The sequence below is a fragment of the Triticum urartu genome, chromosome 3A (genome assembly GCF_056163025.1).
Source record: "Triticum urartu cultivar PI428250 chromosome 3A, HENAU_Tu73, whole genome shotgun sequence".
Classification (NCBI taxonomy): domain Eukaryota; kingdom Viridiplantae; phylum Streptophyta; class Magnoliopsida; order Poales; family Poaceae; genus Triticum; species Triticum urartu.
The window spans coordinates 122,303,515-122,330,455 of NC_141875.1; the positions used below are offsets into that span (position 1 = coordinate 122,303,515).

The 26,941-nt window shown below is 48.5% G+C and overlaps 1 protein-coding gene and 1 long non-coding RNA gene across 3 annotated transcripts; one reads left to right on the plus strand and one right to left on the minus strand.

Annotated features, from left to right (window-relative positions):
- Nucleotides 1-19,110: 19,110 nt before the first annotated feature.
- Nucleotides 19,111-23,540, minus strand: LOC125543217 (potassium channel KAT2). Of its 2 annotated transcripts, none has more exons than XM_048706488.2 (11): nucleotides 23,314-23,540; nucleotides 23,009-23,224; nucleotides 22,759-22,914; nucleotides 22,647-22,685; nucleotides 22,211-22,454; nucleotides 21,391-21,630; nucleotides 21,190-21,288; nucleotides 21,065-21,097; nucleotides 20,800-20,985; nucleotides 20,081-20,705; nucleotides 19,111-19,282 (listed from the first exon to the last, which is right to left on the minus strand). In XM_048706488.2, exons 1-11 carry the CDS (start codon nucleotides 23,427-23,429, stop codon nucleotides 19,170-19,172), a joined length of 2,067 nt encoding a protein of 688 aa, XP_048562445.2. In that variant the 5' UTR covers nucleotides 23,430-23,540; the 3' UTR covers nucleotides 19,111-19,169. The 2 variants fall into 2 exon arrangements, with proteins under 2 accessions (XP_048562445.2, XP_048562444.2); XM_048706487.2 differs by having other exon boundaries at nucleotides 22,211-22,528; nucleotides 22,628-22,685.
- On the plus strand, nucleotides 23,523-25,452 carry LOC125543218 (uncharacterized). The gene is made up of 2 exons (XR_007298346.2): nucleotides 23,523-25,044; nucleotides 25,150-25,452. It is a non-coding gene; the product is annotated as an uncharacterized LOC125543218 (long non-coding RNA).
- Nucleotides 25,453-26,941: the final 1,489 nt, after the last annotated feature.

The following is a 26,941-nucleotide window of genomic DNA, read 5'->3' on the forward strand; positions in this document are numbered from 1 at the left end:
TACCAAAAATATTACTTTTGCTACCGTTACCTTTTGCTATCGTTACCACTACTATCATATTACTCCGCTACTAAACACTTTGCTGCAGATACTAAGTTTCCAGGTGTCGTTGAATTGACAACTCAGCTGCTAATACTTGAGAATACTCTTTGGCTCCCCTTGTGTCGAATCAATAAATTTGGGTTGAATACTCTACCCTCGAAAACTGTTGCGATCCCCTATACTTGTGGGTTATCAATGGCTTCTTCTCTCTCTTTGGATCTCAATACAAAGTTCTCCTTGATTCTCTTGGAGATCTATTCGATGTAATTCTTTTTGCGGTTTGTTTGTCGAGATCTGATGAATTGTGGGTTTATGATCAAAATTATCTATGAACAATATTTGATTCTTCTTTGAATTCTTTTATGCATGATTTAATATCTTTGCAAGTTTCTTCGAATTATCAGTTTGGTTTGGCCTACTAGATTGATCTTTCTTGCAATGGGAGAAGTGCTTAGCTTTGGGTTTAATCTTGCGGTGTCCTTTCCCAGTGACAGTAGGGGCAACAAGGCACGTATTGTATTGTTGCCATCGAGGATAAAAGATGGGGTTTATATCATATTGCTTGAGTTTATCCCTCTACATCATGCCATCTTGCCTAATGCATTACTCTGTTCTTATGAACTTAATACTCTAGATGCATGCTGGATAGCGGTCGATGTGTGGAGTAATAGTAGTAGATGCAGAATCGTTTCGGTCTACTTGTCATGGACGTGATGCCTATATACATGATCATGCCTAGATATTCTCACAACTATGCGCTTTTCTATCAACTGCTCGACAGTAATTTGTTCACCCACCGTAGAATTTGCTATCTTGAGAGAAGACACTAGTGAAACCTATGGCCCCCGGGTCTATCTTCCATCATATTGTTTTCCTATCTACTTGCTACTTCTGCCACCTTTTATTTTGCAATCTTTATTTTCCAATCTATACAACAAAAATACCAAAAATATTTATCTTATTATCTTTATCAGATCTCACTTTTGCAAGTGGCCGTGGAAGGATTGACAACCCCTTTATCGCGTTGGTTGCAAGGTTCTTAGTTGTTTGTGCGGGTACGAGGGACTTGCGTGTAGTCTCCTACTGAATTGATATCTTGGTTCTCAAAAACTGAGGGAAATACTTACGCTACTTTGCTGCATCACCCTTTCCTCTTCGAGGGAAAGCCAATGCATGCTCAAGAGGTAGCAGCTGCCGTCACTGCACCGACGTGGTGGGGCTGGGCTTCGAGATGTGATGTGGGTGGGGGTTTTGAGGAGGAAGGGATAGGGAGGAGGGAGGGCATCCTCTTTGACGTCCAAGAGGACGGCGACGTCCTCGTCATTGACTGTGGCGGAGTCAGGAGCAAAATCACATGTACCTCCGGTAGATCGAATCAAATCGGATTGTGTGTCCTAGTTAGTTCGGCAGTGTCCTGATTTCTCTCCTTTGAAAGAAGAGGCGACGAATGATGGAAGCCAACGAAAGCGAACATATACGAAACCAAATGAGATGTCCAAGCCCACCATGGACTCTCTGCTAGCGGTGCACACGCCACTCCTCTAGCTCCATGGTTAGGCCCAACACGCCTGTTGGGCAGTTGCCGCCGCCCCATCGACGTGGTGGGGCTGGGCTTCGGAATGTGATGTGGCCAGGGGTTTGGAGGAGGAGGGGATGGGGAGGAGGGAGGGCGTCCTTGTTGACGTTCGAGAGGGCGGCGGCGTCCTTGTCGTTGGCGGTGGCGAAGTCAAAAGCAGAATCACATGTACCTCCATTAGATTGAAAATCGGATTGCGTGTCCCGATTGGTTCTGGAGCGAAGAGGCGACGAACAACGGAACCCAACGAAATGAACATATTCGAAACCAAACGAAACCAAAGGTACCATCACCACCGCAGACTCGTTTAGAGCAACTCCAACGGGCCGACCTAAACGGATGGCACATTTGTCCGCTTTTTGTCCGTTTGGGTCGGCCACCCGCCCGGCGTCCGCCCAGTTTTGTATTTGGGTCGGCAGTGCGCCCAACGCGCTGACCCACTTCATGTCCGCATCAACTTTTTTTTTAAAAAGGCCCGCGGCCGATTATGCCAGAGGCCATGTCTCACCATGCCGGCACCATGCCAGCGCCGGCATACAATGTCGGCTTCAGAAAATATCACCACAGCTCATGCTGGCGCACTCGCCAGCTAGCCGTCACACATGCCACCACACAAAAAGGGTGGGACTTGAGTTCGACCACGTCATCATGGCCCCCGTGGTCATGCCAGCACACCTGCCGGCATACAAAAAGACAGCGCTTGCCGCCATAGATCACTCATCATCGAACTTGAGCATGTCAGCCTGCATCTTCTCGAACCACGGCCTCTTCCTTGGCGACATGGTGTTGAGATCCACCTTCATGATCTCCACCCCGGTCATCATGCTCGCGAGAGCAACTTATTTGGCCTTAGTCTTGGTGTTGGCGGCTGATGAAGCTATGTACCTAGGGTAGGGGCACGGACCTGTCCAAGATCCCTACCCAAGGACATCCCTAGAAGAAGTCACCTTTCAATCGACTTGAAGGTATCCCACTCGACGGGTTCAAGACACTCGACCAAGAAGCTATCACTCGACCATGAAGCCAACCACTCGACTGCCAGGAGATCTAAAGTCACTCCGCAGGCAAACGGTCGGTCTTTAAGTAGTCTTTATGGTCATTATAGCACTTTATTAGGGGCGTTACCAGTAACGCCCAACCTTAATGTACCTTAAACCCTGCATTACTAAGGGCAGGAGAGGGCCGGCGAACTCTATATAAGCCACCCCCTCCTCAGTATGAAGGGTTCGCACCCCTGTTATTCACACATCTATAATCCAATCGACCGCCTCCGGGCACCGAGATGTAGGGCTGTTACTTCCTCCACGAAGGGCCTGAACTCGTACATTCTGGTGTGTTTACAACTTCTCCATAGCTGAGATCTAGCCTCTCCATACACACCCCCCTACATCACTGTCAGAGTTAGAACCACGACAGTTGGCGCCCACCTTGGGGCAGGAATCTTAGCGCCTAGTTGGAGAAGTTGCGATTTTTCCGATCACTTTGATCATGGTTTCGTGCGGAGTTTTGGTGGAGGGCCGCGAGATCCGTCTCGGCGCGCTCACGTTCATCGCCGATGACTCCGCTTGGCTTCAGGAGGCTCCACTCGACATCGAAGCGCTCCACGTCCGCGGTGTGACGCACTTCCGCGCATGCGTTCCTGGCGTCCTCCTGCGGCAGCCGTCGACCCAGTATCGGTCGGCCCCCGTGTCGTCTCCCCGCCCTGTCTCCCACCAGCGCAAGCGCTCCGGTCGGTCAAGACTTCAGCGGTGGATGAGGCATGCCATGGCTCGCCAGTCGGCAGCCCCACAAGTTGCGGCAATCGAGCCCGACGAATCTCTCTGCGGCCTGTTCGACCTGTCTACTGGCTTCGCGGAGACCGCATCCGAGTGCGATAGCAGCGACCCAGCGGCTGAGGTTCTGGCGGTCGATGGAACACACAGTCCTCCCGGTTTCCCTCGCGCTGATGGAGGCGCGGGTGGGGGCGACCCGTCGCATCCCATGATGAGTATCTCCCCGAACCTCTCACGTCATTGCAGCGAGAGGAGCTTCGCCGCCGGAACATGGACGCACTCCACACTCCTATCATCGGAGAAACCCCCGAGGCTCGGGCCTTGGAGGACGCGCGCTTGGCTAACTTGGCCGAGCACACTCGACTGGAGAATCTCCAGCGAATACTCGACGAGCAAGCGCGTCAGCGAGCTCCCGAGTCCAGTCGACGTCGGCCCTTCCCGCCGACGCAGGTATATCGAACCCCAGTTCAGAATTTGGCCGCCGCAGCCCGTATAGCAGAATCGATTCACCCCTCCTAGTCGGAGGCTGGTAGGGGCTTGTTGCAGATCAGAGCGTTGCTCCGGGCGGCGGGAAACCAGAATTCCGCTGTTTCTCAGTCGCGGAATAGGATCCACAGTCGATCCGTTGCAACGGATACAGTCCAGTCGGCCCACAGCCCGAGATCGCCCCCGAGGCGTGAGGGACGTGGAGACCGGCATAATCAGTATAGAAGAAATGAGCAGTATGATCACCGATTCGATCGTGATGATCGACGTCGAGTGCCAACCCCTCCCCTGAGGAGTGGGTCGTATGCGCCTCGACAGCAAGATGACAAACGCCCTCATAGTGTTGGGCGGAGGATTCCAGTCGACCCCAGGGACCCGGGCTTTGATGCAAGATCCATCCTCGTTCAAGGTTTGGTTGACAGGAACAGAGCTCATCGAGAAGGCCATGACAGAGATGCGCCTGCCAGCAGTAGAGTACATGCTTCGGGGCCAGAGTGTTTCAGTCGAGCTATCAGAGCCGCAGTGATTCCTCCCAACTTCAGGTTGGCGACGGGAGTCAGCAAGTTCACTGGTGAGTCTAAACCTGACACTTGGCTTGAAGATTACAGAGTGGCTGTACAGATTGGTGGTGGCAATGATGAGGTGGCTATGAAGCATTTGCCTCTCATGTTAGAGGGCTCAGCCAGAGCGTGGCTAAATCAGTTGGCACCCAGCAGCATCTACACTTGGGAGGACCTCTCCCGAGTGTTTGTCACAACCTTTGAGGGAACATGCAAGCGACCTGCAGGCCTTACAGAATTGCGGTCTTGCGTGCAGAAACCGAATGAAACTCTGAGGGATTACATCCAGAGGTGGATCACATTGCATCACATAGTTGAGAATGTACCAGATCATCAAGCAGTTTGTGCCTTTAAAGAAGGCGTTAAATACAGAGAATTGAATCTGAAGTTCGGTTGAACTGGAGAGATGTCTCTGAATCGGATGATGGAGATTGCCACCAAATACGCTAATGGTGAAGACGAAGATCGACTCCGGAGTGGCAAGCACAAGGCAGTCGCCCAAGAAACCGGAGGAAACTCCAGTCGAAAACAGAAGCGAAAGGCCGAGCCAGCCGCCCCTGGGGAGGCCCTGGCCGTAACCCAGGGAAAATTCAAAGGAAAACCCAAGGGGCCCTGGAAGCCCAAGAAAGTCAAGGATCAAGATGGAAATGATGTTTTGGATCTGCCATGTCACATCCACACCAAGAAAGATGAAGAGGGTAATTTTATTTACCCAAAGCATACCACTCGACAGTGCCGGCTCCTGATCCAGCAGTTTCAGGGCAAGCAGTCCAAAGATAAGGAAAAAGAGTCGGACAGAGTTGAGGACAAGGAAGATAGTGATGATGGATACCCCCAAATCAATTCCACCCTGATGATTTTTGCCGATGTCGAAAGCAAAAGTCGACTGAAAGTCATTAACCGTGAGGTGAATATGGTTGCTCCGGCAACACCTAGTTATCTGAAGTGGTCTCAGACTGCCATCACATTCGACCAGTCTGATCACCCTACGCACATAGCCACCCCTGGGAGGCAAGCTTTGGTGGTCCACCCAGTTGTCGAAGGCACTCGACTGACCAAGGTCCTGATGGATGGTGGCAGTGGCCTGAACATACTATACGCAGAAACATTGAAAGGGATGGGCATTCCGATGTCCAGGCTCAGTACCAGTAACATGAGCTTCCACGGAGTCATTCCCGGGAAGAAAGCCGAATCACTCAGCCAGATTGCTCTTGATGTGGTTTTCGGTGATTCGAAGAATTACCGCAAGGAAAAGTTGACATTCGAGGTCGTGGACTTACAAAGTGCCTATCACGCTATTTTGGGCAGGCCGGCTTATGCACGCTTCATGGCCCGACCATGTTATGTGTATCTCAAATTGAAGATGCCTGGCCCTAAAGGTGTGATCACTGTTACAGGCAATCGGAAGAAAGCTGAAGAGTGTTTTCAGAAAGGCTCAAAGATCGCTGATGCTCAGATGGCAGTGGTCGAGCTGCAAGAGTACCAGAAGACTGCTGATCCGAGTGAATTGCTACGAGCCAAGAAGCCTGCTTCAGAATCTGCTTTTCAGTCGTCCAGTGAAACAAAGCCAGTCCACATTCACCCGACCGACCCCGATGCTGCCCCGACTCACATCTCAAAGACGCTCGACTCCAAATAGGAAGAAGCGCTCATCCAGTTCCTCTGTGAGAACTGGGACATCTTCGCATGGAAGCCCTCTGACATGCCTGGAGTTCCCAGGGAGCTGGCTGAGCACCGTCTACGAGTCGACCCAAAATTCAAGCCTGTGAAAGAACATCTTCGATGGTCCGCCGTCCAGAAGAGGGAAGCTATTGGCGAGGAGGTGGCTCGGCTCTTAGCAGCGGAGTTCATCCGAGAGATTTACCACTCCGAGTGGCTCGCCAATGTTGTCATGGTCCCCAAGAAGGACAAGTCACTTCGCATGTGCATTGATTTTAAACATATCAATCAGGCCCGCCCGAAAGATCATTTTCCTCTCCCTCGCATCGACCAAATAGTCGACTCGACCGCGGGGTGCGAGCGATTGTCTTTTTTGGACTCCTATTCCGGGTACCATCAGATCCGTCTGTATGGACCCGACGAGATCAAAACAGCTTTCATCACTCCATTTGGATGCTTCTGTTATGTCACCATGCCATTCGGCCTCAAGAATGCCGGAGCCACGTTCATGAGGATGATTCAGAAGTGTTTACTCACCCAAATCAGTCGGAATGCGGAGGCATACATGGATGATATTGTGGTTAAGTCACGGAAAGGTTCCGACCTGCGGACTGACCTTGCTGAAACCTTTGCAAACCTCAGGAGGTATGATATCAAGCTCAACCCATCAAAGTGCACATTCGGAGTTCCAGGTGGAAATTTACTCGGTTTTCTCGTTTCCGAACGGGGAATCGACGCCAATCCTGAAAAAGTCGGTGCCATACTCCGGATGAAGCGCCCTGTGCGTGTGCACGATGTCCAGAAGCTTACAGGTTGTTTGGCCGCTCTAAGTCGATTCATTTCTCGTCTGGTGAAAAGGCGTTGCCCCTTTACCGACTGATGAAGAAGTCTGACAAGTTCGAGTGGACTCCAGAAGCTGATGCAGCATTTGCAGAGCTCAAAGCTCTACTCTCCACCCAGCCGGTGCTTGCTGCCCCAATCAGTAAAGAGCCCCTGTTGCTTTACATTGCGGCCACGGGACAAGTTGTCAGTACAGTACTTACGGTCGAGCGGGAAGAAGAAGGAAAGGCCTTCAGAGTTCAGCACCCCGTATATTATGTGTCTGAAGTTTTGACCCCTTCAAAACAAAGATATCCTCATTACCAGAAGCTTGTATATGGGATTTATATGACCACGAAGAAGGTTGCTCATTACTTCTCTGACCACTCCATTACAGTCGTCAGCGACGCCCCACTGTCAGAGATTCTGCACAACAGAGATGCAACTGGTCGAGTGGCCAAGTGGGCGATTGAAATCCTTCCCTTAGATATCAAGTTTGAAGCAAAGAAGGCTATCAAGTCCCAAGCAATCGCAGATTTCGTCGCCGAGTGGATCGAACAGCAACTTCCGACTCAGATTCACTCGGAGCACTGGACCATGTTCTTTGATGGATCTAAGACGCTGAATGGTTCCGGTGCTGGGGTAGTATTAGTCTCCCCCCGAAGGAGATAAGCTCAGATACGTTCTCTAGATTCACTTCGATTCCTCCAATAATGAAGCAGAATATGAAGCACTGTTGTATGGGTTGCGCATGGCCATTTCACTCGGCGTCCGTCGCCTCATGGTCTATGGCGACTCAGATTTGGTGGTCAATCAGGTGATGAAGGAGTGGGACGTCAGAAGTCCGGCAATGACTGGTTATTGCAATGCAGTGAGAAAGTTGGAAAAGAAATTCGAGGGGTTAGAGCTTCATCACATCCCCCGACTGAAAAATCAAGCGGCTGACGATTTGGAAAAGATAGGCTCCAAGAGAGAAGCCATTCCCAGCAACGTGTTTCTGGAGCACATCCACTCACCGTCAGTCCAAGAAGATCCTTTTACAGAAGAAGCCCCATAGCCGAAAAGTGCCACAGATCCGACTGAAGTCGAAGTCCCTGCTGTGGTCGACCTAATCATGGAAGTCTTGGCAATCACTCCCGACTGGATGATACCGTACATCGCGTATATCCTAAGGAAAGAACTCCCAGAGGACGAGGAAGAGGCTCGACAGATCGTCCATCGATCCAAGGCCTTCACAGTCATAAAGGGACAGTTGTATAGAGAAAGCGCGACTGGAATTGGTCAGAAGTGCATAACACCAGAAGAAGGTCAGATAATCCTTGATGATATTCACTCGGGGACCTGTGGTCACCATGCGTCTTCTCGGACCATTGTGGCTAAAGCATACCAAGCGGGATTTTACTGGCCAAAGGCAAACGAAATGGCAAAGGAGATAGTCGACAAGTGTGGAGGGTGCCAGTTCTACTCCAACATGTCACACAAGCCTGCGTCAGCCCTGAAGACCATTCCACTCGTCTGGCCCTTTGCTGTTTGGGGACTGGACATGGTTGGTCCACTGAGAACAGGCAGGAGCGGTTTCACACATGTGCTTGTGGCAGTCGACAAGTTTACCAAATGGATTGAAGCTAAGCCTATCAAGAATCTTGATGCTTGCACTGCTATCAGTTTCGTCAGGGGGCTAACATTCAGATATGGAGTCCCGCATAGCATCATCACTGACAATGGGTCAAATTTTGATTCGGACAAGTTCAGAGCTTTTTGCGCCTCTCAAGGCACACGATTCGACTACGCATCGGTCGCCCATCCCCAGTCGAACGGACAAGCTGAAAGGGCGAATGGTCTGATTCTCAAAGGACTAAAGCCTCGGCTGATGTGTGATCTCAAGCACACAGCGGGCGCATGGGTCGATGAGCTTCCGTTAGTTCTGTGGGGATTGAGGACCACCCCAAATCGGTCGACTGGAAGAACTCCGTTCTTTCTGGTTTATGGAGCCGAAGCAGTTCTGCCAAGTGATCTTCTTCACAACGCACCCCGAGTCGAACTTTATACCGAAGATGAAGAAGAACAAGCCCGGCAAGATGCAGTCGACCTCCTAGAAGAAGAGAGGGAAATGGCCATGATCATATCGACCATTTATCAGCAAGACTTGCATCGATTCCACGCCAGAAATGTGAAGAGTCGAGCCTTCCAAGAAGGAGATTTGGTCCTCCGAGTGGATCAACAGAAACCACACAAGCTTGCTCCTACTTGGGAAGGCCCCTTCATCGTCACCAGAGTCCTCCACAATGGAGCGTATCACCTCTATAATGTTGATCGCCAGATCGACGAGCCGCGAGCTTGGAATGCGGAACTGCTCCGCCCCTTTTACACTTGAGTTCTCCCTTGGACGAGATGTAATAAGAAGAACTTCTGCAGTTCATTTTTATCAAATACAAGAGTGTTCCAATAATTGCTGTCACTTTTGTTTGCATACGAACCCCCCCCCCCTAGTGGGTGACTTAGCTGCGAATCCGTTTCGCCTAAATCTGAAAAATCCTACCGAGTGAGAGCAAACCTCCCACTCGGAGGCTTAGCTGCAGCCCAGTGCTCGCCTAAGTGTTTAAAAATCCTACCGAGTGAGAGCAAACCTCCCACTCGGGGGCTTAGCTGCAGCCCATTGCTCGCCTAAGTGTTTAAAAATCCTACCGAGTGGCGAGCCAGACTCCCACTCGGAGGCTTAGCTGCAGTCCAGTACTCGCCTAAGTTCTCCCACTTAGAGACTTAGCTGCAGTCAGGCACTCGCCTAAGTTTGAAAAATCCTACCGAGTGGAGAGCAATCCTCCCGCTCGGAGGCTTAGCTGCAGTCCAGTACTCACCTAAGTTCTCCCACTTAGAGACTTAGCTGCAGTCAGGCACTCGCCTAAGTGTTTAAAAATCCTACCGAGTGGCGAGCCAGACTCCCACTCGGAGGCTTAGCTGCAGTCCAGTACTCGCCTAAGTTCTCCCACTTAGAGACTTAGCTGCAGTCAGGCACTCGCCTAAGTTTGAAAAATCCTACCGAGTGGAGAGCAATCCTCCCGCTCGGAGGCTTAGCTGCAGTCCAGTACTCGCCTAAGTTCTCCCACTTAGAGACTTAGCTACAGTCAGGCACTCGCCTAAGTGTTTAAAAATCCTACCGAGTGGCGAGCCAGACTCCCACTCAGAGGCTTAGCTGTAGTCCAGTACTCACCTAAGTTCTCCCACTTAGAGACTTAGCTGCAGTCAAGCACTCGCCTAAGTTTGAAAAATCCTACCGAGTGGAGAGCAATCCTCCCGCTCGAAGGCTTAGCTGCAGTCCAGTACTCGCCTAAGTTCTCCCACTTAGAGACTTAGCTGCAGTCAGGCACTCGCCTAAGTGTTTAAAAATCCTACCGAGTGGCGAGCCAGACTCCCACTTAGAGACTTAGCTGCAGCCCAGTGCTCGCCTAAGTGTTTAAAAATCCTACCGAGTGGCGAGCCAGACTCCCACTCGAAGGCTTAGCTGCAGTCCAGTACTCGCCTAAGTTCTCCCACTTAGAGACTTAGCTGCAGTCAGGCACTCGCCTAAGTTTGAAAAATCCTACCGAGTGGAGAGCAATCCTCCCGCTCGGAGGCTTAGCTGCAGTCCAGTACTCGCCTAAGTTCTCCCACTTAGAGACTTAGCTGCAGTCAGGCACTCGCCTAAGTGTTTAAAAATCCTACCGAGCGGCGAGCCAGACTCCCACTCGGGGGCTTAGCTGCAGCCCAGTGCTCGCCTAAGTGTTTAAAAATCCTACCGAGTGAGAGCAAACCTCTCACTCGGGGGCTTAGCTGCAGCCCAGTGCTCGCCTAAGTTTGAAAAAATCCTACCGAGTGGAGAGCAAGCCTCCCACTCGGGGGCTTAGCTGCAGCCCAGTGCTCGCCTAAGTTTGAAAAAATCCTACCGAGTGGAGAGCAAGCCTCCCACTTGGGGGCTTAGCTGCAGCCCAGTGCTCGCCTAAGTTTGAAAAAATCCTACCGAGTGGAGAGCAAACCTCCCACTCGTAGGCTTAGCTGCAGCCCAGCGCTCGCCTAAGTACGGAACGCAACCCAATCCGCAAGGACGACGAGGTGCAAATCGACTGCTACCTTCTCCTTCGGAGCTGCACCACAAATACAAAGTTATTTCGAGTGAAGATCGAGTTCCACTCGACGGATCATCCACGAAGATATTCAACGATAAATCAAGTTCAGATAAGACCTAAAGGTCCCAGACCTCAGACCAAAGTACTCGAGCCCTCAGCTCGACAGAGTTTAACGGTTACAAAACCCACTCGGCATTCTGAGGCAAATTTAAAGTGAAGCATAAAAGTTTTTCATTCCTCAGGTGGAGGACTGGAAGGGGCGACGAACTCGTCCAAGTCGATCCCGTCTGCAATACGAGTGGCAGCAGCGATGAAAGTCTCCATGAAGTCTTGAAAGCTGTGCTTCCTGGTATTGGCAACTTGAATGGCGACCAGCTTTTCTTCTCGCACCTCCTTGCAATGGACGCGGACCAGAGACAGAGCGACATCAGCACCACATCTAGCAGAAGATTTCTTCCATTCCGCCACTCGACCTGGGACTCGAGGGACTCGAGGTCGTTCTGAAGCATCATCCCAGGCCAGAGTGATGTGTCGATCCGCGACATCGCAACCTTCAGTCGAGCAAGATAGTCAACAACACTGGTAACACGAGACTCCAATCGGAGCACATTCATAGCAGCCTCATCCTTCACGAGAGAATTGGCGGGGTCCAAGCCTGGCTCCACTTGACTGGTTTCCTCTTCGAAGCTCTGGCAGAATTCTGCAAACACGATTCAAGAATAAGACAGTGGCCCTAAACAGGCTTGGTAACTGCAAGATAGTCGGGTCGGAGTAATTACCTTCGAGCATGACGAACAGCTTCTTGGCGAGTCCACCGAGATAAGCCTCCAGATCGTTCCTCTTCCCCGCCAGATCATCCGCCTTGTCATGCAGAGCCACATTGTCGTTCTTCAGTTGGCTGACCTCTTGATTGGCTACCTTGAGAGCAGCTTTCAGTCTGGAGTTCTCCTGCTCAAGAGTTCCGACCGAAGCCAGTTTCTCTTCAGCAAGCCTCGTTTTGTTCAAGGCCTCCTTCTGTGCTTCTGCAAGATCTTGATCCTTCTTCCTCAGAGCTTCTTCCAGTTTATCTGCGGCACGTCGAGTGAAATCAACATCAAGAATGGACAAGAAAGAAAAGTCACTCGTCAAGAATGGAGAACCTCACCAGCCATACCTTTTGCTTCTTCTTGCGCCTTCTTCAAATTCTCTTGAGCAAGCTTCAAGTTAAGGTTGAGCTGGATCTGCTGATTCTCCAACTCAGTATAGCGAGCTACAAGTTCGCAGGATTTCTGCAAAAAAAATCAGTCGACAGACGTCCAAGATAAGTTGCTTCCGAGTAACTAAGAGACAATGATGGCGTTTCTAAGACTACAGCCGAATCAAAAACATTCAACAGTAGTCTCAGGGACTACACCCAGTGGGTGTACTCAGCATGCCCCCACTGTAAAAAAAAGTCGACTGCCCGCAGTCGACCGGATACAGTTCCATTCGACATGGCCTGACCAGATCGAGTGAAGAAATACAGCTACAGCAACACAATATAAAGACTACAGTCGACTGCCAGCAGTCCACCGTAGTCTCGGGGACTACACCCAGTGGGTGCACTTAGCGTGCCCCCACTCGTCCAAGAATTGGAAGACACACCCAGTGGGTGTACAGATATAAAGATCTTCGGAAAAGAGATTCTTCAAACAGCATATCGTAACAGACCAAAGTGTTGAGTCGACTGACCTGGACGTTACTCTGAAGAGCCGAACTCGCGTCATAAGCTGCTTGGCTGGCCTCCCGAGCCACTTTCACTTGTTCCATCATGATCCCCGCCTGGCGTATAGCCTCTTTTGCGGCAGCCGCTTGGTCCTCAGGGACGGGGTACGCGGCAAAAAGTGAAGACGGATCCGCAGTCGACGTCGAGGGCCGCACACTCGTCAGAGGAATGGCGAAAGTCACAGAAGCCCGAGTGGTTTCACCACCGTCTCGAGCTACGGCCTCAGGCGCCGGAGTGGATTGTGGGGTCTCGCCAGCCGACGCTCTCCTGTTCCTTCTCACTCTCAGCGGCACGTCGTCGTCATCCGGGAGGTTGATAACATGAGGAGGAGCTACAAGAAAAAAAATTCAATCGACCAGAGTTGCAATAAATGTCCAGTCGACTCAAGGCAGAACATCAGTAATCGTACCAGGGTTGGAGGTAACAGCATCCTCCATCTCTTGATCGTCGTCCTTGGCGGAGAGCTCAGAAGTAGCAGCACTGCAAATCTCGAAAGTCAGTCAGTTGGCTCAATGAATCGACCAAGGATCTGTCCACGGTCGACAAAGGAAAACAAGTTTTATTATTACCCAGAGATGGTGGGGACAGTTATCTTCATCTTCGGCAGAGCCTTTGGCGGCTTGGACGGCGTCGCGCGTGGGTGCTTGGGAGCCTTTTCGGTCGGCGTAGGAGAAGAGGTCCGAGGGCGTTTCGACGACTGCCCGACAGGAGCAGTCGCCTTACCACGTTCCCGCGCTGGATCGTGTGTAAGCTTGGATCGCCTCTCCGGACGGGGGGGGGGGGGTTCAACCTCCTCCTCCTCCTCTTCGCTGGAGTCAACGTCGTCGTCTCCCTCTCCTTCGCCATCGGACTCCCACTCGCCTTGTTCGTCTCCACTCTCACCTCCGCTCGCCTCCCCTTCCTCAGTTGGCTCCTGTGCCCTGTTGGGCGTCGAGTGCATCTCAGTAGTTGCCTGGAAAACAACAGACAAGACAAAAGTCAATCGACCAATTCAAAGAAGACCAATGAAGAAAACAGGATCCCAGTCAGGAGCATAAAGTCAGACCTGGTCTACTTCATACGAGTTGTCGAGTGGAACAACCCTCCTGGCTCCTCGGGGGTTGTCTTTGTTTCCTGTGATGCTCGACAGCCACCCCTCCAACATCTCATCAGTGACCTCCTCCGGGTGGATCCGAGTGGTGTCGTCGAGACCCGAGTACAGCCACATCGGGTGGTCACGAGCCTAGAGCGGTTGGATGCGCCTCCGAAGGAAGACCTCCAGCAAGTCCATGCCAGTCACGCCATCGCGGACAAGCTGAACCACTCGACCAACCAGCACTTTGACTTGGGCCTTTTCTTCCGGCGTCACTTTCAGAGAAGCAGGTTTTTCAGCTCGGTCGAGAGAGAAAGGGGGAAGCCCAGTCGACTGTCCTGGGGTCGCCTGGTCTTGACAGTAAAACCAGGTCGCCTGCCAACCACGGACCGACTCTGGGAAAGTGATAGATGGAAAACAACTTTTTCCCCTCGTCTGGATCGCCAGGCCCCCGCACAGCTGGATCACCTGCGTACTTTCGTCACTCGACTTGGCCTTCTTGACCGATTGGGAACGGCAAGTAAAGATGTGCTTAAAGAGTCCCCAATGGGGGCGGCAACCCAAGAAACCCTCACACAAGGAAATGAAAGCAGCGAGATACACGATAGAATTGGGAGTGAAGTGGTGGAGCTGCGCCCCGAAGAAGTTTAGAAAGCTCCGGAAAAAAGGATGAGGAGGCAGAGAAAAGCCGCGGTCGATATGAGTGGCTAGGAGCACACACTCACCGTCACGAGGTTGGGGTTCGATCTCTCCCCCCGGGAGACGCGCAGCTTCGTGGGGAATGACTCCCCCCTCGACCATGTCGTCAAGGTCTTCCTGCCGGATCACCGACGGCATCCAGTCGCCCTGGATCCAGCCTCTGGGCAGAGCAGTCCTTGAGGAAGATCCGCCCCGAGCAGACTTCTTCCCTTTCCCCTACGCCGCCGCCTTCTTCGCGCGCTCCAGAGCAGGCGCCTTGTCCTTCACCATCGTCGCCGGCAAATCTCGAACGGGCCTGCGGCGCTAGGGTGAGAGCGGAGGTGGTGGAGGAACTTGTGAAGGGAGAAAGAAAGGAGAGAGCGCACTGTTTGGAAACCCCGAGCCGACGGCTTATAAGAGGCCGCTTCCGAGTGGCTGACTGGTAGGCCCAGGCTATCCCGTCAAATCCCGCAGCAGACGCGCGCGCAGTACGTGGCGAAAAAGGTGGCGCGGAAATTGAGGAGCTTCCGCCTTATCACATCCGATTACTACGGCCGCTCCCGTCCCGCGCGCTTCCCGAAATTCAAACCCCGCGAAATCCGCGGGTTGCAGAACGATTCATCAGGCAGAAGATCCCTTTAGCACCATCATTCGGAGCTTCACAAGCAAGGTAATTCACTCGACGAAAGGCCTGGAATGGATCAAGGCGACTGAAAGGAGTTGGCAACGTCATCCGTGACGATTGATCCAAAACGAGGCACTCATGTAGCCCAAAGAACCAGTCGGAAAGATCCCCAACTCTTTCCCCACTCTAACCTCGATCCATTCGGGGGCTAATGATGAAGCTATGTACCTAGGGTAGGGGCACGGACCTGTCCAAGAGCCTTACCCAAGGACATCCCTAGAAGAAGTCACCTTTCAATCGACTTGAAGGTATCCCACTCGACGGGTTCAAGACACTCGACCAAGAAGCTATCACTCGACCATGAAGCCAACCACTCGACTGCCAGGAGATCTAAAGTCACTCTGCAGGCAAACGGTCGGTCTTTAAGTAGTCTTTATGGTCATTATAGCACTTTATTAGGGGCGTTACTAGTAACGCCCAATCTTAATGTACCTTAAACCCTGCATTACTGAGGGCAGGAGAGGGCCGGCGAACTCTATATAAGCCACCCCCTCCTCAGTATGAAGGGTTCGCACCCCTGTTATTCACACATCTATAATCCAATCGACCGCCTCCGGGCACCGAGACGTAGGGCTGTTACTTCCTCCGCGAAGGGCCTGAACTCGTACATTCTGGTGTGTTTACAACTTCTCCATAGCTGAGATCTAGCCTCTCCATACACACCCCCTACATCATTGTCAGAGTTAGAACCACGACAGCGGCCTCGATCTCTAGCATCTTGGCTTGCTTCTCCGCCTCGAGCTCGAACATCTTGGCTTGCTTCTCCGCGTCCATCTCAAGCCTCCTCCTTTGGATCTCCATGAAAGCGTCCATTTGCTCCGCCTTGAAACGCCGGCGCTCCTCCTCCCTTGAGTCCTTCTTGTTCATCATGCCCTCCACGCTTGCGATCAAGGCGTTGGATGCCGCATCCCGCTTGTCCTCCTTCTTGGAGTTGGTCTTTCCCCGCGACCGTGCCGGCTTGCCCTCCCCAACCTCCTCCATGGCTTTCTTCCCCCCACGCGACTTGAGGGTGGTATATTGCGCCTTGAACTTCTCCTCATCCTTGATGACCCGAAAGCAATGGGAGAGGTTGAAGCACTTGCCGTTGTGTTGAACCTTGAATGCCTCCAAAGCTTGAAATGCCTACAAAATGTTTCCATGCAAGCATATGGGCAAATGATATGCAAATGAACACACAAGCATGAACTTGATGACACAAAAGAGGGTGGCTTGCTAGCATACCATGTCTTGCATGCCGATGCCGCTCACGGGGCGGGCCTTGATGCTCTCAAGAGTGGCGCAAAACTTGTTGCCCTCTTGTTGGATCACCCTCCATCGCTTGAAAATGGACACCCGCCCGCGCGTGCTCACAAGTTGGTAAGGCGGAAACTTCTTGCGCTCATGAAACTCTCGATGGACATGAATTCAAAAGGTTGAATGCTTTTGTTCGGCGCCCGTCTTGGGGTCTTGTCCAATGCCTCGCCAACACTAGCAAATAAGCTTGTCCTCGGCCGCCGTGTATGCCTTCATGCGCTTGCTCTTGCGCTTTGGCTTAGGGTCGGCGGCTTGGTTGACGAGCTCGTCCTCGAACAAGGGCTCCACTTCGATGTCGCCCTCGTCCTTTTCCTCTAGCCCGTAGTCGTCCGAGAACTCGTGGTCGAGTGGGAAGCCGTCCAGGTCGATGCCGACCTAATCACGCATGAAGGCCGTCTGATCGGGATCATAGTCAGCGCCCGGCGTGAACGGCCCGCGACTGTCCTGGCTTTGTGTCTCATCGAGATCGTAGCCAGCGGCCGGCGCACCGCCCTCGAAGATGAGGTTCTGCATGTAGTCCTCGTCGATGGTGGACGACATTCCCTCGAACAGGTTGCGGGCCTTCGGGAGCACGCCGGTCGGCGTTTGCCGCAGACGTTTCCTCGCGCCACCGGATGACGAGCCACCGGCCACCGGGGTGGCGTTGAGGTCGATGGGTGCAGGCACGGGCGTGGAAGGCGCGACCACGCTCACGTCGGGCGAGCACTCCCCGGAGAGGTGGGAGGCCTGCGAGTACACGTGGAAGCCGGGCACCGGGTTGCAAGCCGACGCGCGGGGCGAGTCGGGCAGCACCATCCAAGGAAACGCAGATGAGCCGGTGCTGGCCGCGGCGATGGCGGCGTTGAGGAGGCCGTGCTGGCCAGGGTTTAACCCTAGCATGTAGAGCGCCTCCTCGTTGCCGCCGTGACGCGGGCGTTGGTGATCTCCTGCTGCGTGGCGGCGGCGACGGCGGCCTGCGCGGCGGTCTCATCTCTCGCGTCCGCGGCGTGCCTCCGGTCCTTCCTCTTGGCCGACTCCCACACCCGCTGTGCGGGCATCAGCGGCTTCTTTGGCTTTGCCGTGGCAGCGGTCTTGCGCGGGGCACGAGGCTTGCCTTTCCAGGCTGGGGCGGGGGCGCCGGACGAGGCGAGGGAGGCGGGGTGCCGGACGAGGTAAGGGAGGCGAGGCCGGCGGCGGCAGCGAGGTCGATGTCGTCCTCCATGACGGGAGGTGGGGCGGGAGCACGCGGGCGGGGGATTTTTGGGGAAAATGGGGGGAATGGTGGTGGCTGCCACCGACCGGCGGGCTCCGTCTTGTGTCCGCGCCGACGCAAATCTAACTTAAAAATGGGCCGGAAATGGGTCGGCAGACAGACGCGCGTCCGTTCGGATCGGCGCGTTGGGCCGATTTTTGTGTCCGCGCCAATTCAAACGGACGCGAGCGTATGAAATGGGTCGCCTCATTGGAGTTGCTCTTAGGAGAAGTAGAAAGATGGCCTACTGCTCGACAGTTGATTTACCATCCAACGGTGGCTGGACACTCAGTTGCTATCCCAAGCAAATCCCATGTGCGCTTTGGGTTATTCGATATGCACGCGGCCGCCGCCGCCGCTCGCCCGCCGTTCGTCCCCAGTAACGGAAGCTTCTAGAAACCTCACCAGCCGCCGCGGATGCGCACCTGCCTTCTCCCGGCGTCCCCCTTCCCAGCGCGCGTTACGGGCGCCAGCCTCCCACACCGCGACGCACTGCACTGGCCGTGAGAGACTGGCAGGCTTGGAACTTCGGATCGCATTGCGCTGCTGGGTGGTCGCTGAGTCCTGGAGTCGCCGCGGCGAACGGATTGTGTAAGTCCCGTTGCGTACGCTTCTTCCTCAAATGGAATTTGTTTCATGAGCTGAGCTTTCAGGCTTCTTATCTCCAGTTCATGAATTTGGTGAGTTGAAGTACAGTAGCTAATTTCGATCTGTGTGATTTACTGTGCATAGTCGTCAAATTTGGTCGTTGAATGATCTCTCACCGCATCTGCTGGTCATGCTGAAACTAGTTTTCTTAGTGCACTAATTAAATACAGTAGCAGTTTTGCAAAGTTGATATAGCTAGCTAGCTGCTGTGAGTGTGATATCTAATGACTTCCAATTTGAACACCCAGAGTTATTATTATCTGCCGAGAAAAATGAAGTAGCTATTCAGTTGCCATAACATGAAATTCCAGTTTTCACTCGTACTAATTTGTTGAAGAATTTGACCATTTTGGATCATTATCATCTAAATAGTTGCAGTCTCAAAGCGCACAAGCTAACAATTAAAAGGTCAGAGTACCTCAGTTAGCTACTGTAGAATTTATGTCTATCATCCATTTTTTTGACTAGTTATCTTGGTGAAACATTCAATATTGCTAATATTTGTTGCCTGAAAGTGATATTCTTCCCTAAAACGACCAATTCAGCGGAGGTCTACCCTCCCCAAACATTTGATCTGCAGAACAGATTTAAAACTGTTTCCATCACATCTTCGTATCTACATTTAGCTAGTCTATAACCGTAACTCCAAGTCTCCCACTGATTCCTGGGTGGCATTTTCTTCATGATTTCACCAAGTCGCTCGATTCCTGTTTGCTGAGATCTAGGCAACTTCCTCAAATGAGAGTCCTACTTCATATACTATGCATTGCTCTTTCCACAGTCTATATTTTTGAGCATCCTTAATCAAACTTCCATAAGAAACAACTGGTCACCATCTCGAATTACTGTTATATCGTCAATTTCAGCAAAATCTTGATTGAACAGCTTCACAGGACAATAACCCGGAAACTTCTCACCTACAGAAAAAATGCAGGATAAGTACATTCACACTAAAAGAAGGATTGCACTGCATGATTAGACTATGCAATGCTGGTTTCTGGCATTAGGAGAGTTGTAACGGGGCCTTCACACTATTATGGTACTACAATTACTGGCTGATTTCAACAGACTTGATCACTGAGCTAAGTCAATTACTGTTCATTTTTAAGGGGGGAAGCAAAGGAACTGAAAATTTCCAAAACTAAAACAGGGCGCAACTAAATCCGGAAAATATTCATGTATGATGCCAACTACAAATGACAGATGCCAGAAGGTTCTGGCTTTAGCTATTTGGGGTTAATACAAACCCTGTGGGGCATTGATTCATCGACTTAGTATATTAAAATCAGAGTTAGCTAGGGCCTGGGCCTGATGCTTTGGGGATATGGGCAACACTTGACGTACTGTGACCAGTTAAACAAAAAATCAGGTGTAGGAGTAGTTAACAAACATAAACTTTACTTGAACAGTTATAAGTTAAGTTTGTAGTGTGATAAAGTTATGTTAGCATAGCTTATCACAATGTAGTGGTTTGCTAACCAATACTGTGTGATAAAGTTATGTTCTGGTCATGATCCCGCATTATACAACTCCTTTCGATTCTCATATAAAATCCAAGTCAGAATAGCGATAGGCTATGAGAAACCTAAGCAACCTCATCTGCACTGACAAGGTGAAGCCCCTATCCATAAAATAGCTGAGAAGCTATAAGAAGCTAAACCCTCCTATACTGGACGTTAATTCTTAATCATGCATCTGAATTATATGATACTTACGAGCTATGCCGAAAAGTTGATCCAGAGATTCTGGTAGATTTATGACTTCTGCATATGGTACTGCTAAGCTTTTGTTCTGTTGTGGATGCATATGAATTGTCACTCTTTTTCTTTCTGAAACCACAGAACCAGCTTCTGTGCGTGTATCAGTGATCTCCTGGAGTTCTCCAGCAACTAAGCATGTAAGCATTTTATCTGTGATTTTTGGCTGCCCTAATATTGTGTCTTGCCGTATGTTTTTGAACCTCTCTCGAGCCCCTCCATATCCTGTCATGCAGTTGTCGGTCGATGTATGTTCATGCTCATCTGCCTTCCATTTGTCCGTAAGCTGACTTGTAGCAACATGATTTTCCATACTTTCACCTTTATCAGGAAAATCAATGTTTGTATTAAAGGAACCCTGTTCCGTAGTACTGTGAATTGCTCCATGTCTGTCTGATTCATTGAGTTCTTTACAACGTTCTTCACTGCAAGCCAGTCTTATTGTTTCTCCTGCTTTTGATTCATTGTTTATGTTGACCTGATTGGATGCAAAACATCCGTTGTACTCTCCAAAGTGTTGATCGAGCGTCTCTTCGCATACTTCCATCGTGTCAGTAGAGAACCTTTGATCCGAGTTCATTTTCTGCCAAATGCACAAGAATACTAATTTCGTTCTATATAAACAACTCAATTATCTAAACATGATGCCATAATTATAAAAAAGCTGGTGAACTCACCTGGTAAAGATTGTTCATTATAATTTCCTTGTCGTGTTTGTTTTCCTGAATAATGTTTTTTAGCACTGTTGTGTTAAGCCTTAATAGTTGTGAAATTCTGGACGTGCGGAATGTAAATGGCTGGGGAATGTTGCAGAGAACTCCTATTTCACCAAATATGTCACCACCTGATAGTAGTTTCTCAACCTGGATTTTGTAATGATACATATCAGATTCTGCATTAACTTGTATCCTTTAAAATACATGATCATGTGTCATCTCTTACCTTTTCTCGCCCATCAATCATTATCCGTTCTTCCTGCCAAACAAAATAGCACAAGTTACACTAGTATGCATGGTTGTAAGAAACTGCAGTATCTTGACAATCATCAATCTTATAGTTGGACTAACCACTGCTCCTGAAACTAATATGTAAACATCTGTAGGCGTTTCATTCTGGAGTATGACAGTTTCTCTTGGTGGGTAGTACTCTGCTTCCATTGTGGTAACCTACATGTAGGCGATAACATATTACCTTCTAAACGTTGATGATATTCAGTGTACACTATTTTACACTTGCTCTACAATAAGTAACTATTTTTGTGTTCATACCAATTGGAGCCTGCAAGTAAAAGAAACACCATGAAAAAGATATATTTTTTCTAGGACAGGGAGGTATAAATGGCACGCTATGCTTGAACGAATTGCCTTGGGGAGACTATCCAATGTTTCTTTCTGTTTCAGCCCTTCTGTCTTATACCTCAGGCAGATATGAGCTAGCATTTCATCCCTAATTTGTTCAGGTAACTGATTCCTTGCAGCAAACCGAGAGGCAGCATGGATGGTATCTCTCTGCAGAGTTGAAGACAGGAAGGTTAGGAGGAATAAAACAGTATATGATACTCTTGAAATAAAGCTCTTGCTTCTATGCATGTGAACACATGTGAGCCGTACACATTCAGGTATATCTACATGCATTTTAATTAGCCAGAGTTTTCATGTGTATCTGAACATGCATGACCTTAAGCCATTAGGAGTCCAGAGCCAGGACATGCTAGTGACATACTCCCTCTGTCCCAAAATAAGTGTCTCAACTTTGTACTAACTTTAGTATAAAGTTGTACTAAGCTTGAGACACTTATTTTGGGACGGAGGGAGTATCTATAAGCATGCTGTGATTTGTTTTTTCAGCCTATCCTGACCTACAGTCTATAAGGTCCATATGTATTACGTGGAACTGGCTCCTCTAACTTCGCTCCTATGAAGTTAGGGAAACAGTACCCTAACTTAGTCTGCACGGTACAAACAAGTTCACATGCTTCTTACTTCCATTTCGGTTTCTTATTCCAATCCTTATGTAAAGCCAGGCAGGAATATCAACAATCACAGAATGACAAAACAAATCTTGAAAGGTATTTGGAAGAGTACGTACAAAGTTCCTGGTACGGCAACTTCCCTGGACAACTAGGTTTGTCATGTTACCAATGAGGTATGCTGTCAATCCCAGGTTAAATAGCATGAAACATATGCAAAATGACATTTCTCTTGGATTCTCCGCATGTAAATCGCCATAACCAGTTGTTGTGAGTGTTGTAATGGACCAATAAATTGCTGTCACATATCGAATCCATAGACTCTCTGATCTGTAGTTTGGTATTGCTGCTCCTATCCAGGTTCTTGATGGATCGGGATATGTATCAGCTATTAAGTAAATGAAACATCCTGAACAATGTATTGCAAAAAGAGTAACCTGCAATGCTCAGTCAAACATGCAGAGTTATGTTTCATTCATCAGGGCAGTAATACATCAATTTGTTTCATACTTGGAGAGGAGAGGATGCAAACTTACAGAAATTAGTTTGGTGCACCTTATCCAGTAGTAGTTCAATCGGATATCCTTTTCAAGCCTAGAGGGGCGATTTACCTTAGTAATTTTCGGTTCTCTTATTTTCAAGTTTCAAATAATAAAACGACACATACCTGGCAAATAAAGCACTGAGGCGTCGGAGACGCCATAATCGAAGCATGTTAAGTGTCCTATAGGCAAGGCCATTTCCATGCTTGTTAAAGAGTAGCCCAAACGGTTGATATGGAATCGTGGAACAGACGTCAAGAATGAACCAGGAAGAGAGATATCTGTGTACAGGCTCATGTCAGTGTTGTTCAAATTGTTAGCTTTGCACATGTGCTTTACCATTAAGAATGACACGGTTGAGGTGCAAGTACCAACCTAGCTGCAATCCTTTTTGGATTATCCACTAGAAGATAAGACTTGTGATCAAGATACGCTAGAAAAAAGGTGAGAACAATATCAATTGCGAAGAAGCTGTTGACAATGTTCTCAACTAGGAAAAGCTTCCATGAGAGATGTCTCAGAAATGCTAGCTCAAACGGGTAGATCCATGCTGAATAAACAACGAGCACAAGCAAGAACGTTTCCCAGATCCTGCAGACTCACAAGAGTGGAAGACTATACTAAGTATTTGTGTACACATACATATATGATGCGAGAGAAAGTAAAGAGTGTGATTTTACCTGTAACGGGAATCACAGGGAGAAATGATGAATTTTCTCAACTTGATAGATTGGTTTGCTCTTGCTCCTAGAGATGGGAGTAGGTCATTGTGGAAGATGTTGCTAATATTATCCATTGTAGTATCTATGAAGCAGGGCGTATCTTACCGTCGATCCTAGTTCCTACAGGCTATTTGGATTATTGAAGAGGATTTTAGTCTTGCCATGCCTTTGAACCTTCATGGATGGTACTATTCTGTGTTGAAGTATTGGTTGTGCAGAATAAATAAGAGTTTGGCTTGGCTCCAAGAAAGAAGAGGATGGAGGAAGCAACGGAAGTGAGATCCTTGATGTGGCCATTAAAAGATAGTGACCTTTTATTTGTTCTTTTTTGTTTCTACATGAAAATAAACAAACAAGTGGTCTGAGTCTACTGTTCATGGTTTTGGTAGGTTCGCTATGAATGGGCTGTAACTGTTTTGGTTTACCATTACCTAGTGTGGTCAGGGTTTAGGAGATGATGTTTGCAGTCCTTTGGAAAGTATTTCTTTTCAGATTTCACAGACAGGTTATGCAGAATTATAGGCATAATTAATTATAAGTAAAAAAATTGGAAGTTCATATGATGAAATATCATTTTCTGTAATTCACCCATTAACTTTGTCTGTAGGGAGGGACTCCATAGTAGTGAAGTGAAATTTTAGTCCCAAGGTAAAAAGAATATGCTTTGCTGCCTGCGTAAAGTCATGATATATGCTACTCCCTCCGATCCGAATTAATTGATGCAACCTCTATACATTGCATCATTTAATTCGGATCGGAGGGAGTACTGATCTTGCCGTGAAGTAATTGGAAGCATTTTACTGGCCTCCGAAATGAAAAACTGGATATAACATTCTAGTTGAAGATAAAGGATTGTTACGATTAATTTCTCGCAAGGGTCCTGGGCTCATTGGAAAATTAAAATCTTGTGCCGCCGCAAAGATTAGTTTACACTATGAGAATAGGGGATTCAATAATATTCTTCTCTTTGGCTGCGTAGCTAACCAGAAATGTTTCCATTTGCTTTTATTTTGTGATGCTGTCAAAGTAACAACTGAAGTGAGCTTAAATGCTGTTACAGCTCTTAGCATCCTCTCCCATGCTCTGCATGTTGGCAGTTATGTTGTATACTTCTTCTGGTCAGTAGATAGGTCTATTCAATATGCCTGGGACCATTTTCTTGGGCAATAATAAAGGCCAGTCACCACTAGTATCATTACTTTCTGATCCTTGAGCAATCTAATCATCTACCAGACATTAAATATTTTTTCTCGTTGATCACAGGTAAAGAACCTTGTGTTATTTGTGTCGCTTCCTATTTCATATATCCTCTTCTGACAATCTAAATAATAAGAATATACTCCCTCTGTACACTAATATAAGACGTTTTAGATCACTACTTTACTACTAGTTAAGTTGAAATAAGCCTTATACACAGTAATACATTATCTCCATGGTTGTAGATGTTTCATGCACCTTTCTTGCGACGCGTGGCTGTTACTGGAAACTTACAACCACTTGAAATTGACCATGTCTTGCTTATTTGCCTTCGCCTGGGAGTATCAAGAAAGAAATATCCTGCTTTCTGGATCCTGTGAGCAAATGTGCAAGTTGCGCGGCTTCAGCTTATCCTGCCTCACAAAGTCACAATCCACTGACTTCCATCACGGGCTTCCTGGGAGCTTTGCATCTTGGTGACATCTGTGCCCGGTACTTTTCAACTTTCATCACGTGTGACTATTTGATGATCACCTTTCTTTCTTATGTCACCCTCAGGTTTTGCTAACATGTGAACTTGCTTTTTATACATATCAGCATCTGGAAATGATTTGGTTTTCCATGCACAGAAGTGCAAATTCGTGGAGAATGGAGATGACTCTGGGATTTTCGGCCCATTTTCGCAGAGTAGTGGCTTCCGTGTTGTTGACCAGCAGGGACCCCTATGTGTAAGAATTTTATAAACCACTGACCGGTTGGATTAGGTTTCAGCTTGTAGATTTTGCATGTGATTTGAGTTTTGCCGTTTTGGAAATGGAAACCGATGTAACTGGTTAATTGCAAGACTGGATTTTCTCTTGAAAAGAAGTACTGAATTGGGCAAAGACTAGTTTTGACTGAGTTGCTCCTGATCTGTTTACTGCATCGTCAGTGTCTTCTTTCTCACTCGAATTACGCAAAACTGGACTGTTTGGTTGATCCATCGCCTGCCATTTACACCTCAAATTCAGTCGTTTGGTTATACCCGTTTCATCTTCAGGAAGTACTACCTCCGCAGTTTAAATTGAACTGCCAAAACGTTTTATAATTAGGAACAGAGGGAGCATATCATATGGCCTAGGGAGAGGCTTAGACGAAAGAACCCCTCGCCTCAGGCCCCTTAAATGGACGTTTCTTTTTAGTTTTATTACTTTTATTTATATTTCTGAAATATATGCAGATTTTATTTAAATCTTAAAAAAATTAATTGCTCGTTTGAAATATGTTCACGCAGTGCAAAAAGAATGTTCATGCAACTTAAAAAAATGTTGATAGCATTTGAAAAAAAATGTTTGTGACATAAAAAAGGATAACACTTGGAAAAAAATGTCTGTGACATTTAAAAAACTATTTAACAATGTATTTTTTTTGCATAATTCAAGAACATGTTCATATCATTCAGAAAAATGTACATGACATTTCAAAAAAATGCTCATTGTTTCAGAAAAAATGTACGTGACATTTTAAAAAAATGTTTATACAATGTAAAAAATGTTTGTGTAGGTTTTTGAAAATTTAAGTATCGTCCAAAAAATTTATGTGACATTTAAAAGAAATATTCACATGTTTCAAAAATATTCATGATTTTAATAAAAAAAGCATACAATGTAAAAAAAGTTTACATAGTTCAATACAAGAATTACTTGCCATTAAAAAATGATCACATGTATTTGGAAAATGTTTAGCATTTATTTGAAAAAAAGTTCAAAACAAGTATTTGAGAAAAAGTATACATCATATATTTGAAAATTTCAACGTGTATAAAAAATGTTCCACGTGTCTACTATAAATGTAGAATGTGTATTGAAAAAACTAGACATGTGTTAAAAAGAAGGCGCGTGCTACGCGTCGGCCAGCGGATCTTTTTAAAAGATCCGCCGCCTCGCAAGCCGTCCAATCTAGATTGCTCAGCTTAGGACCATCTTTGCAGCAAGAGTCTTGTTTCAGAAACAATAGAGACTATTGCAACAAGAACTTTGTTTGAGAAACATATCAGTGATTATTGCAATAATAGATCTGTTTCGGAAACATTGGTGACGTTGCAAAGCATCTCTATGTATAATCCTTCTTTGCAGCAAGAGCTTTGTTTCAGTAACACCGTTGACCACTGCAACAAGGTCTTTGTTTTGGAAACATGACGCGCAAGGTTGGGACTGATCCAGCAGGGAGGGCTCCTCGACACCGACAGCGGCGACAGAGAGGCCGTGCGCTGCCCCATGCGCCGCTGGAACGACGATCGGGCCTTGTAGATACCAGTCACCGACATCGGGCGGTGGCTCGCCCGACCTAGATGCAGGGGAGCAGCCGGCTGCTCAGCCACGACAAGTGAGGCGGCGAAGGCCAGCCTCGC